Below are 12749 nucleotides of genomic sequence, written 5' to 3'. Positions count from 1 at the left end.
GGACCTAGGTTCGTGCCCCGGTCCGGGAAGATCCCACATGCCGCGGAGTGGCTGGGCCCGTGAGCCATGGCCGCTGAGCCTGCGCGTCCGGAGCCTGAACGGGAGAGGCCGCAACGGTGACAGGCCCGCGTATTGCAAAAAAAAAAAAAAAAAAAAAAAAGTTATGTGTTGGATAAGCAGGAGGAAATTCTTCCATTATATTCTAGAGGTTACTTGTAGGGATGCTTTGGACAATGTATGCTGTGTATTGAGGAGTCAGGAGGAACAAAAAAGCTGAAAAGGATGCATATTTATAACCAATATTTCACCTCCAAACGAATGAAACCTGAAAATAAAGACATAATGAATACTTATTCTTTGTGACATTTCATTCTATATTTTTTAAGCTAGGCGTAAAACTAGGCCCCAAGGCCCCCATGTATATAAAAATAGGCCCCACGGCCCTCATGTATATACAGACTTGCAAGCAATGAGTTCTTTTGTTCCCAGCTCTTTCTTGACTACATTGTCTTGAAATTGTAAGACTGGTAATCCTGAGGACAAGAGGGAGTGATTGTGTATTGGAAGGAATAATATCTAGAGGTACCAGAGTCCTCAGATGAAAAAAGTATATGGAGGAAAACATTTTGTTTTATCAAAAGACAAATGGTGTTGACAAGTCGTTCAGTGCACAGAGCTCTATCTCTGTTTGCCTGTAAGATGAAAGTTAGTTTTAACATTTCAAACTACACTTTCTCAGGCTAGGAGTTGTGAAGTTTTAGATGTTGTTCGTTTACTTCTGCTTCATTGCCCTCCGTCTCCCATTTTTAAAGGAAATATTTAATGGGTGGAGAAACATACGAGTATTGCTGTGCCCGTTTTTAATGACATAGTTAATCTAAATTATTTCTTTGAAGTGCTGTATCCCTGGAAAGATGCTTGTCTTTGTCAGTTTCTATGGTTTAAAATAATATTTCTTAAAAACATTCAGAATTCCGTTGTATCTTTCACTCGGGAAGTTTAACAGTATTAATAAATAGAGTCTGTGGATTGGTTTATTGCAAGAATGTGGTTTTGTAGGCCTTCGTTGCTTTATATTAATTGATATCTTTGTTTCAGTGAGCCTGAGCTCTGTTGTAGCATCCTTGTATTTATAGATAAATGTGATCCTATATCATGGTCTCTAAAGTAAATATGTGAATCTCTCAGTGTTTGACTGTGAAAGGAAAAGAGAAAGATAAAAGATTGCTTTCCCTGACCATCTCCAGCTCATCCTTAAATCCTAGTTGAAACTTCACTTGTTTAGGGAAATCTTCCCAACCACCGACAGGTTAGGTTAAATCTCCAGGTACCTTATATTTCTTTCTAGTAGCCCTTGTCGCAACTGTAAATGTTTGTTTGATGTCTTCCTTCCTCACCAGACGATAAATTTCATGAGTACAAGGTACTTACTTCTCTGTCTTGATCTCTGCGTCATGTTTTCACCCCGTGCTATGCTCAGTAAATAGCTATAGATTGACTCTTCAGAAGTGTGTCTTCCCCTCTTTACACTGTATTTTTTGAACGTTTTTCTTTTTTTCTGCAGGTGGAGGATCCTGCTATTAGATGGCAGATGGCTCTTTACAAAGATCTACCCAACAGGACAGAAGACACTTCAGATCCTGAGAAGACAGTGGAAAGGGTCTTGGATATAGCAAATGTGCTTTTTCATCTTGAACAGGTTAGATTTTGTGTTGATTCAATCACATTTGCCTTAACCATAAAAAATATTTTTTTAAAGGATGTGTGTTAACTTGTTAACTGTGGGCCAGAAAACATGTATATCCAGCATGTTCATTACAAAGAATCTATGACTTGGGAGTCCTTAGTATCTAATCAGCAGCATTTCCAAAGTTGTAATTTTTGTAACCATGGATAAATAATGTATTTGGGGAGATCAAGGCCTCTGTTTTATAGTCTTTTTCAAAATATTTCTAAAATTAAACAGATAACTAAAATTATATAATTAATTTTAAGCCATTCTAACAAAAATTTGAGGAGTTATGCCTGATTTCAAATGTTTTATAACTGTATTATTTTTCTATTGATGCTCATCAAAACATGTTTGAGATACTATCTTTCCCTGGTCTAATATTTGAATTTTGGATTTAAGGTCACTTATTTCACCTTTCCTTTGAATATTTTTGAGCTAATTTTTCTCAAGTTCAGCAATATGTTACATTTAGAGAAGAGCAGTGCATTGGTATTAGAGCCATGTGAAAATAATGTGTTTATATCATTTTTCAGTTGTATTCTATTTTAAGCTACAAAGCTTACTGTGTATTTGATTTTCTTATTTATTACCTTTGCTCAAGAATTCCCAAACCAGTAATATCTGAAACGTCATCCATCAGTGGATCGTAGTTTTGTATAAGGGATCTTCTGGCTTAGGTAAAAATATCTGCAACACAGAGACAGTCTCTGTTTCTCACGAGGTCCACTCAGCAAAATAACACCAGACTGAGGGTGCTCAGTGTAAACCCGAGAGTGTGCTCTGTCACCGGGTCTCCATGACAATACCTACCTGACACGGAGGGGCGGTTATTTTACACTGAACATAAAATAATGAAATGCCCCATGTCACCTCAGGATGTTGTCAGGATGTTACTAGCATAGCAATAGCAATAATAAATGTGTTTCTTTGATTCCTATTTTATATTATCTGATGACCTCCTATCACCGCCCTGGCCAGTTAAATAACCGAAGGGTATATCTAGTGTAGCATCCTCTTACTCAGATGCCCCCCAAGTGCTAGTAACTTCTCCAGCGCCATGCAATTTATCACTACACCTGATGAGATTAAGCTAGGATACTCTTACACCATATGGCCATCGATATGTGTTTACATTATGTAACACCATAATATTAATAATATAATATGATAATAAAATATTATTTAGGCAACTTAATGGTTCCCTAAATATTTTCATGAAATATTAAATAAATATAAATGATCATCCATCAGCAGATGACAAGATTTGAGGTAATGAAATGTTAAGTGATATATAAAGTCATGGAGTTGTGTTTCCAGAAGTATATACGTATTTAGGAAGATTACTCAGTGATAATTAAATGGCTCCTAGAGGACCATTTCTGACAGCATTACTCTACCATGAGTTTTTAATTCTTCCTGGGTTTCATGCACATATCTGGATTTGCTTGAATGACTTTTAGATACATTAAATGAAGTTTATTGAACCCTGTTTTTTTATAGTCCTATGTTATGTACTCATAAATACATGTGATCATAATGAATGATGTTATTTGTAAAGTGGTGAGATTCATTTTACTGAGCAGCTGTTTATCCCGTGAACATTTATTGCATGCACTACTGAATGGCAGCATTGTACTCTGCTGGGGACTGAATTCTGTCCCTCTACTCAAGTGGCTTGTGCTCTAGAGGCGTATATGGCCACATAGATAAATATGTAGTGATTCAGATGTGCCAGGATACAAAATGTACTGAAGAGAGATTAAGAGGAACCCAAACTTACTCTAGCCATGATGAGGGTGATCCCTGTGTAAACCTTAAAGAAGTAGGAATTATCTAGGAAAAGGTAAGAGGGTCAGATTTTCATGGCCAACTATTCTTCAAAATGTTAAGAATATGAGTAAAAAGAACTCATCAGTTATCAAAAGATAGAAAAGAGTGCAAGATATCTGTGTGCAGAATTCATGCCTTTAATACCTCTATTCTAATGTTAATTTGTGAGTCATAGAATAGTTTGCAAAGAATATTTTCATTTGCCACACTCGGTGCAAAAACAGTGGGTGCAGAGGAAAGACTTCATCTGGCTCAAGGGTCAGCGACCTTTGCAATGGAACATTTTGTACTGTACATCTGGTCATTTTTCTTAGGACAGTAAGCTGTCTCCTTGGAATTTTCTAATACTCAAACTCCAGACAGGCTAACACAGCAGCAAACCCAGGTGTTCAGTTACAAGACACATCTTGATGTTCACCCTTGGATCACAGATCTTAACAACATCTATTTACTTGATTTATAGGAAAATTCACTATTTAAGGTCTTTCCTTGTTAATTATGTTTGTTGACTATCACCCATGTCGATCAGAATGCCATATTCTAGGTGAATAATACTACCCTTGATTGTTTTCACCTGCAGTGTCTCAACAATGTTTTGTTTTGCTTAATAGAACCAAGAAGAAAATTGAACTGGATAATTATCAAAAAGTGTTTATTGATCCTATAGAAGGAAGAAGATCACAGAAATAAGTGCTTTCAAATTATACAAATTGTTTTGTTAAAATTTCCAAACCACTGTAATCCAAACATTCTCAATGTTTTCTTCAGGCATTATTACATTCATATGTTGACCCTTTACTGCAAAGGATAATAAATTTAGTTTTGCTTTTTTAGCTAATGTAACGTTTTTATTTCTTCCAGAAATCTACATGTATGCGCCGGAGATATTACAGTCCGGGAAGTACAGTGTTCAATTGCCTAGAAATTACTAATTAATTTAGAATTCTATGCTGGGATTTTTTTCTCTCTAATACTTACAATTAATCTCTTTTTCTTCTTGAAATTCCAAACACCATTAGCTAAACACATAGCTTGCTTGCCTCATTTACTGCAACTTTTGAATTCTCATTTGTCCCTCTCTAACAAAGTAATTATATATTTTAACATTTTTGCAAAATTAAATTCTTTTACTCACTCCTACTAATGTGTTCAAAAAGACTTGTCATCTCTCCATCCTGTTATATTAAGGAACAGTGGACTTTTCGTTAGAATTTTCTTTAAGGAACAGTGGACTTTTCCTTAGAATTTTCTTTAACTGCCTCTGTTTATGTTTACTTTTGTAGCTCTTATGATAAAATTAGTGGAAACGGATAAATAAATAAGAATAGGTTCATTGTTTTGCATAGGCAAAAACTATGTTTTGGCACCATAACCGAATTCTGAAAAGGATACAAAATTGTTTTATATAGAATAGTTTTATATTTCTTTGATTTTTAAAGATGACATAGTTTCTAAAGTACACAGTGTTGGGAAAATATTATATTTTTACTAAGGAAAATATGTAACATTTGAAACTATTTCAAATTTAGCATTGGGTAACTTTGAGGACATGGGTTTTCCCATAATAATTGGGAGGTACTTTTGGGATTGAAATTCTAAAAGTTTTTAGCTAAAAGATGCAGCTGTATTTTTGAGGGCCTTTGGGGGGTTAAATACATATGTCTTTGTGTCATTCTACCTCAGGTCGAGCATCCTCAGAGATCGAAAAAGGCCGTGTGGCACAAACTGCTGTCTAAGCAGAGGAAACGGGCAGTGGTTGCCTGCTTTCGGATGGCTCCTTTGTATAATCTGCCAAGGTCAGAATTTCTTTAACGTTTATAATGGATTCAAGTTATTCTTCCCCTAACAAGTGATAGGAGGCATCCACCTTAACACGAGAACAATAGTCCAAAGAGAAGGATGGACGAGATTTATTGGCTCTTCTGTGTAATTCTTGACTTTGTTTTCCTTTTTCGGGTATTCTCATTGGTCTGTAATGTCGTTATTAAATGACTTTTATTTTTTATTGAAGTATAGTTGTGTTAGTTTCAGGTGTTTCAAGTGATTCAGTTATACATTTATAAAAATCTATTCTTTTTCAGATTCTTTTATAGGTTATTACCAAATATTGAATATAGTTAGTTCCCTGTGCTATACAGTAAGTCTTTGTTGTTTATTTTATGTATAGTAGTGTGTGTATGTTAATCCCACACTCCTAATTTATCCCTCCCCGCCCTTTACCCTTTGGTAACCATAAGTTTGTTTTCTATTACTTTTAAATACTCAGGAGGATCTGCTCACATATGTGAGGCAGGAGAGAGTAATTAGGAACTCAGTCTTGGGGGTCAGACTGCCTTGATTTGAATCCTGACCTCTCAGCTTATGGATGCATGACCTTGGTCAAGGTTCTTACCTGACTTTGTACCGTAAAATTTGCCTCATAGACTTGTTCAGGTTATTTAATGGGTCGAAGTATACACAGTGCTTAGAACTGAACATAACACAAGCAGTGTTAATTGTTGTTTATTATTTTTGTGATGATTTAGCCTTTGGGGAAAAGAACTGATATGGAACTAACTTATGGGAATAACGTAAACACGTTTGACAGACCCATCAACCTTCTCCTAGAGATACAGGAGATATACTTGTTAAAAGAAAAGTAACCCGTGGCATTGAAGTCTAGCGCAGGGTACCATTTCAGCCTTCTTGTGATTCTCCTAAGAAACTGTGCTGTTTCCCGCTCTGAGCTTTATACAAGTGGCATCTTCCCCATGTCTGTTAAACAAGGCTCAGCTCAGCTGCATCCCTGTTTTGGACCATCTCTGACCAAGCCACGCCCTTCTACTTCTTCCAAGTTGAAAATGCTTCCTCCTATTTGTTTCTAGGAAACTTTTAAATACCTCTAGTTGTGGGCACTTTCCTATAGTATTGGGGCTGTTTGTCTCTCTGATTCAGACTTTGAGATCCTTTAGAGCTATGTTCAATTTCATATCTTCAGCACCTAGAGCACTGACTTTCAGTAAGTGTTTGAATGAATGAATAACGTAAGTTGGGGAGTAAAAAAAAAAAAAAAAACAAGACAAAAATCATAACTCCTCCCTGCCCCCTGCCACTAACAAAGCAAAACAAACAAAACTTTTCGATTTCACTAAGGCCGGTAAATTCCTTGCCATCTCGTCACTCAATAAGTATAAAATGTATTTGAGTTCCTTCTCAAAGCACGTGCTGCTTCTAAATTCTCTGGCTCAATTACGGTGTCACAGTTCAGTCAAATAGAACATTGACCTTGAATTCATCTTCTTATTTCTTTTCTGGTTCCTCCTATACAGACATTTTCCAAGTTTCATCAAGTTTTTCTTTTCTTTTCTTTTTTTTTTACAACTCTTTTGGATTATAATTGCTTTACAATGTTGTATTAGTTTCTGCTGTGCAACAAAGTGAATCAGCTATGTGTATACATATATCCCCATATCCTCTCCCTCTTGCATCTCCCTCCCACCCTCCCTATCCCACCCCTCTAGGTGGACACAAAGCACCGAGCTGATCTCCATGTGTTACGTGGCTGCTTCCCACTAGCTATCTGTTTTACATTTGGTAGTGTGTATATGTCAGTGCCACTCTCTCACTTCTTCCCAGCTTACCCTTCCCCCTCCCCATGTCCTCAAGTCCATTCTCTACGTCTGCGTCTTTATTCCTGCCCTGACACTAGGTTGATCAGTACCGTTTTTTTAGATTCTATGTATATGTGTTAGCATACGGTGTTCAACTTTTCCTTTGAACCGTTTCACATCACCATCCTTCCCTTCAAGGTCACCTCTTCAACTCCCTTTATTGACTCACATCATGTTGATGACAGCAGATTCCGAGCTAGTTTCTACGATGTCACGGAGTCTGCCGTTCCACTGTCTCGGATATAACGTATTCAAAATTGTACCCCTTATTCCAGTGGGAATATTCTCAGACCTGGTGCTTTTAGGAAATACACTCAAATTTGCTTGAGAAATAGCCAAGGCTCAACCTGTTGAATCAGAATACCCGAGGGCTTAGCATGTGTACTGTTTAAAGGCTCCACAGGGGATTCTGATGTACCAGTAAGGTTGAGCCGCTCTCGTGCAAGAATTTATGGCGAGTTCTGGCCGTTCCATCTGTGTTGACGGTTCTTCTCCCTGGATTTCAAGGCCCTTCATAAACCTGTCTACCTTTATGTCTCATGATTCCTTAGCCCGCCTTTGATACTGTTAAGCTCAGCGTTCCATCCTTCAGTGGCGCCGGCTCATTTTAACACGTCTGGTATTCTCTTACGATGTTCCCTCATTGACATGATTTTCTTAGAGTGGAACCTTAGCCATAAATCTCATCAATTTCACCATGAGTTTTACTTATGGTTTTAGTCTTCACTGGTCTTCTTTAATTCGTAGGCAACCACTTATCATCAGTATTCTGGGATTTAATCTTTGGATATACACTCCCATAAGGTTCCCTTAATACATTTAGTTTTGTGATCCTCAGGGTCTGTATCTAATGCTAACAGGAGCATTGGATAATTCCATAACATCGTTTATCCAGAGCCACTTTATGTCATAAGAGCTACCATGTAATGAGCATCTATCCAATGTGCTTTACATTCTTTATCTCAGTTCGAGTCTCACAAAACTGACACGTAGATGGGGTTATCCTAGTTTTATAAATGAGAGAAGTGAAAGTCGACAAAGTCGGATAACTTGACCAATGTTACAAAACCTAGAAATAACTAAATCCATGTCAGTGTGTGATCTGAGAAACCTTTCTCTGTCCTCCGTGATATCTTGCTCTCCAGTTGAGAGTGGGAAGTTTATTTTTATTTTATTCTTTGAGTGCACAGATAATCCAGCGATAAAGTGCTACTGAATACCTTTTCACTTTAATTAAAAATAACTGTTTGAAATTGTGCTTACCTTTTAGGCATCGGGCTGTCAATCTCTTTCTTCAGGGATATGAAAAATCTTGGATTGAGACAGAAGAACATTACTTTGAAGATAAACTGATAGAAGATTTAGCGGTACATTTTTAATGGGGTTAGAAGATGAAAGAAAGTCTGGGCTTGGTGGGATAACATTGGTGTGAGCCATTTATCTTATAACATTGAAGAGAAAACATCATTGCAGTGTGTGGGCCTTAGGAAACTTTATTCTCGATTGTTATTGCATGCAGTGTTTAGGGAAAAATTCACTCTTCTTATTTCAAAGAGATCTCATCAGCATCCAGCAATTCAGAATTTAACTAAACTTTGACTCTATTATTCTTTTAAATTCTTCCTCAAAGCACCTTCAGACACCTCCGAACCAGGATATTACTATAAAAGCTGAACCATAAAGAATTATTCACCAAAACTAGATCGAAGGTTGACAAAAGCCAATGAAAAGTAGCTGGTTGTTAAACATAGACAGGGCAGAGAATGATAGATTGGGTACAGGATGAGCAGGAAGTCATGGTAAATATAGTATAAACGGCAAGTAGAATGTTTCAGTCCAACCATGCTGATAAGGAGGCTTGTGTTACTGAGAGTGCTTCACTCGGGAGCCATTGTCTTAATTTTTTATGAGCTGTGGACCTATTTAAAAATCTGACCAAGGGCCATCTTAGGAACATTTATAAGCATATAGTCCTGCAGAATTCTGCAGACTAGTCAGAGGCATTATGATTCCCCAGTTAAAGACCTCTTGTCTAAAAGTTTTGTTTTGTTTTGTTTAACTCACAACTTATCAGGGAACATAAAGGATAAACTAATCCAGTTCATAAAACCTTAAGCCTGATTACCCCCTTATATTTTAAATGAATTTCATTTCTTTTTAAAATCAAAACCTGTAGAATATTAGAATATTCAACCTTGTAGAAATTTACACAGTACCTGCAGCATTAAGCCTTAAATCCAAGAAAGAACATTTAGGTAGAGAGAATCTCAGTGTGAATGGGTAATTCTTACAGAGATATAAAATGCATTAAATCGTTCAACAAATGGGATTAATTAATTCTACAGTCAGTAAAAATGCTTCATAATTTTCCTCATGGTACATGTTCTATCCAATAGAATGAAATCACTTTTTTAAGTTTTAAAAGTAACTGAAGGGCTTCCCTGGTGGCGCAGTGGTTGGGAGTCCGCCTGCCGATGTGGGGGACACGGGTTCGTGCCCCGGTCCGGGAAGATCCCACGTGCCATGGAGCGGCTGGGCCCATGAGCCATGGCCACTGAGCCTGTGCGTCCGGAGCCTGTGCTCCGCAATGGGAGAGGCCACAACAGTGAGAGGCCCACGTACCGCAAAAAAAAAAAAAAAAAAAAAGTAACTGAAAATGAGAAAAAATAATGTGTAAGTGATTCAGACATTAACTCATTCAGCATTCTTTGCCTTTCTCTGTCTATGTAGGCAACAAAAATGTTTCATTTGATAATCAGTTTGCCTTGCTACATGAACATTTTTATACTTGGAGTGATGTAGCATTTTATTGTAATTCTTTGTAAATTGAGCCCTCCCTAAAGCTGAAATCCATGTAGCAGATACACTTTTCAGTTAGTTATGAATCTGCTTGTAAGAATGGCATTCAGAATTTTTAAATGATGTAAGTCATCTTTGCCCATAGTGTTTTTTGGTCCCATTATTAAATAGCTTTTTTTTTTTTTTAAAGCTGCATACTTTTGCGTCGGTAATATAACACACACACGTGCATACACGTGCAGGTACAATGCATATAACACAGACACACTCACGCACCACAATAGGATGAAAAAGGCTTTCTTTTTATTTGTTTTTCCTGGGTCTGGGTGAACATTTCACCTAAATGTGAAATTTTATAAATTTGACTTTTGTATAGAAACCTGGAGCAGAACCTCCGGAAGAAGATGAAGGAACTAAGCGGGTTGATCCTCTCCATCAGCTGATACTTCTGTTCAGTCGAACGGCTTTAACGGAGAAATGGTATGGTTGGGAGGATTCACACGAGACGTAGGAAGAACAGATAGAAACCCGTGTCTGAGTGTTCTGTCCATCACATGTTCCTGTTTCAGTTTCATCTTGTTCTTGGGAGGAGAGAGAAGTGTTCAAAGATAGGACCAGTCTGGCATACACTACGAACCAACGCTCACACAACTTCAGGCTTTAATAGTTACCTACCAAATATTTACCTAGCTCTCATTTTTCTTAACAACATTGTAATTAGCTGGTTGACTTGATTCTGAATCTTCCTGTTGATCACAAACAAGCTTTAGAAAATAAAAGAGCCCAAAGCAAATTTCAGTACCAAAAATGTTTGGAGACCACTGGTGACCCCAAATTTCCTGGGTGGATTCTGTCTCCATTCAGCAGTAAGTCTTAGGAAACTTGAGGAGGTGGGTGCGCTATCCTTTCAGTGGAAGGTTTCTTTGAGATCTATTTTATGGGCATTCTCCATTTTACTTGGTTCCTACAGTCTTGGTCATATGAATTCACTGAAACCACAAAGGGCAAACCTCTATGGAATTAAATAAGAAATGCACTCATAAGCCCAGTAATCAAAATGTGCTCAGTATCTGCTCATTACAGGGGCACCGCACAGGCTGATTCTGTAGATGAGCCATGGTGGAGGTTTTAAAACCTTTACCTGCTTCCCTGCCATGGGGGAGAAAGCCTACTTTGCCCCAGGCCTCCCTCATCCTCTGCAGAGAATTTAATTATCAATCCATACCCACCTGAGTCTTAAAGAGTTCATCTGACCTCTATGCATGTCATAATAATGTACATTTCTCCCTCTTAGCTAATGTGATCCATCCTTCTCTCACGATTTCTCTCTCTTTCTCTTATTATTTCCTAACTAACAAAATCATCTCATCCCTAAGCATAGAGCAGCTCCCTGTCTGGCATTGTCAGGTAATGAGGTATTTCTCATAAGTGGATTTTTCTGATGGCTATAAGTTTAAAACTGCTAAAATAACTTTGCAAAACGTCAGGTATTTTTTGATGGAAGCCTTTCTTCAGTGAATTAGTGGTTTCCATAATTTTTCAAAAGAGGATAGTAAACAGATTTTAACCTATCTTAATTTTTAAGAATCATTATGACCATCATATTTTTAAACTACGTAGTAGCATAATAATTGGGGAAGTCTTTCCAACAAATGTCAGATATCACATCGGCTGTCAAAAGCCCTGACATCATGTAAATTTGCTTGGTTCAACTTTTGTAGTTTTAAGAGAATACTAATGTTATTACATTTGTGTGTAAATCAATAGATCATTTATTTTGTGAGACTTGAAGGTCTCTTCCGTAAGGTAGGATGGGGCCACTGTTTAGGAAGTCTAAGATCTTTGCTCTCTGATTCTACAATATTTCTGAATAATCGCTTTGCCTGAGTTTTGTGTTTGTTTCTTTTTAAAAAGACATACTTGTTGAAAGATAAAAGTTATTTTATACAGTGATGGTGATTTTGCATGTAACTAACCTTCTACTTAAAAACTGATTTTTTCCTTGTTTTTCATAGCAAACTGGAGGAAGATTTTTTATATATGGCTTATGCAGATATTATGGCAAAGGTAAATAAATGTCTTGATTTTAATGGCAAAATATAAGAATCTGTGTGTTTCTAGATTAAAATAAAATATTGTTAAATTTTAGAACCCTACAGGGCATTAATCTCAACTTTCCACTTGTTGCCTGAATATCTCGTCTAACGTTTTTGACAGGTAATCATTGTTTCTTCCTTTAACATTTTATTTATGGAGAGCTCACTAATTTTCCAAAAATTCATTCATTCAACAAATATTCACTCAACATGAAGGTATTGGAGATAATGTGGTGAACCAGAAAGTAACACACACACCCTGCCTTCTTGGAGTTTATCATCTGATGGAGGAGACAAAATTTGAACAAATGATTACAAAAAAACTCTGACAAGTTTAATGGTAGAGAAACAATTAAGAGTAGTGGGAGGGCTACCCTGGTGGCGCAGTGGTTGAGAGTCCGCCTGCTGATGCAGGGGACAGGGGTTCGTGCCCCGGTCCGGGTAGATCCCACGTGCCACGGAGCGGCTGGGCCCGTGAGCCATGGCCGCTGAGTCTGTGCGTCCGGAGCCTGTGCTCCGCAATGGGAGAGACCACAACAGTGAGAGGCCCGCGTACTGCAAAAAATAAAAAATAAAAAAATAAGAGTAGTGGGAGTAGTTTATGTAGCGTTAGTCTGAACTTCAAGGAAGTCCCTAACTGTT

General features: G+C 37.5%; 1 protein-coding gene across 1 annotated transcript in view; it reads left to right on the top strand.

Annotated features, from left to right (window-relative positions):
- RYR2 (ryanodine receptor 2) overlaps positions 1–12749 on the top strand; it is a 721218-nt gene that overhangs the window by 605365 nt on the left and 103104 nt on the right. The window contains exons 74-78 of the mRNA XM_060286446.1: positions 1565–1699; positions 5246–5358; positions 8483–8579; positions 10388–10491; positions 12027–12078. Of these exons, the coding sequence (XP_060142429.1) occupies positions 1565–1699; positions 5246–5358; positions 8483–8579; positions 10388–10491; positions 12027–12078 (501 nt within the window). The remainder of the gene's footprint in view (positions 1–1564; positions 1700–5245; positions 5359–8482; positions 8580–10387; positions 10492–12026; positions 12079–12749) is intronic.

This window comes from Globicephala melas, chromosome 16 (assembly GCF_963455315.2).
Source record: "Globicephala melas chromosome 16, mGloMel1.2, whole genome shotgun sequence".
Lineage (NCBI taxonomy): Eukaryota > Metazoa > Chordata > Mammalia > Artiodactyla > Delphinidae > Globicephala > Globicephala melas.
The sequence above is the reverse complement of the archived record's forward strand: the minus strand, read 5'-3'. Positions and strand labels throughout refer to the sequence as shown.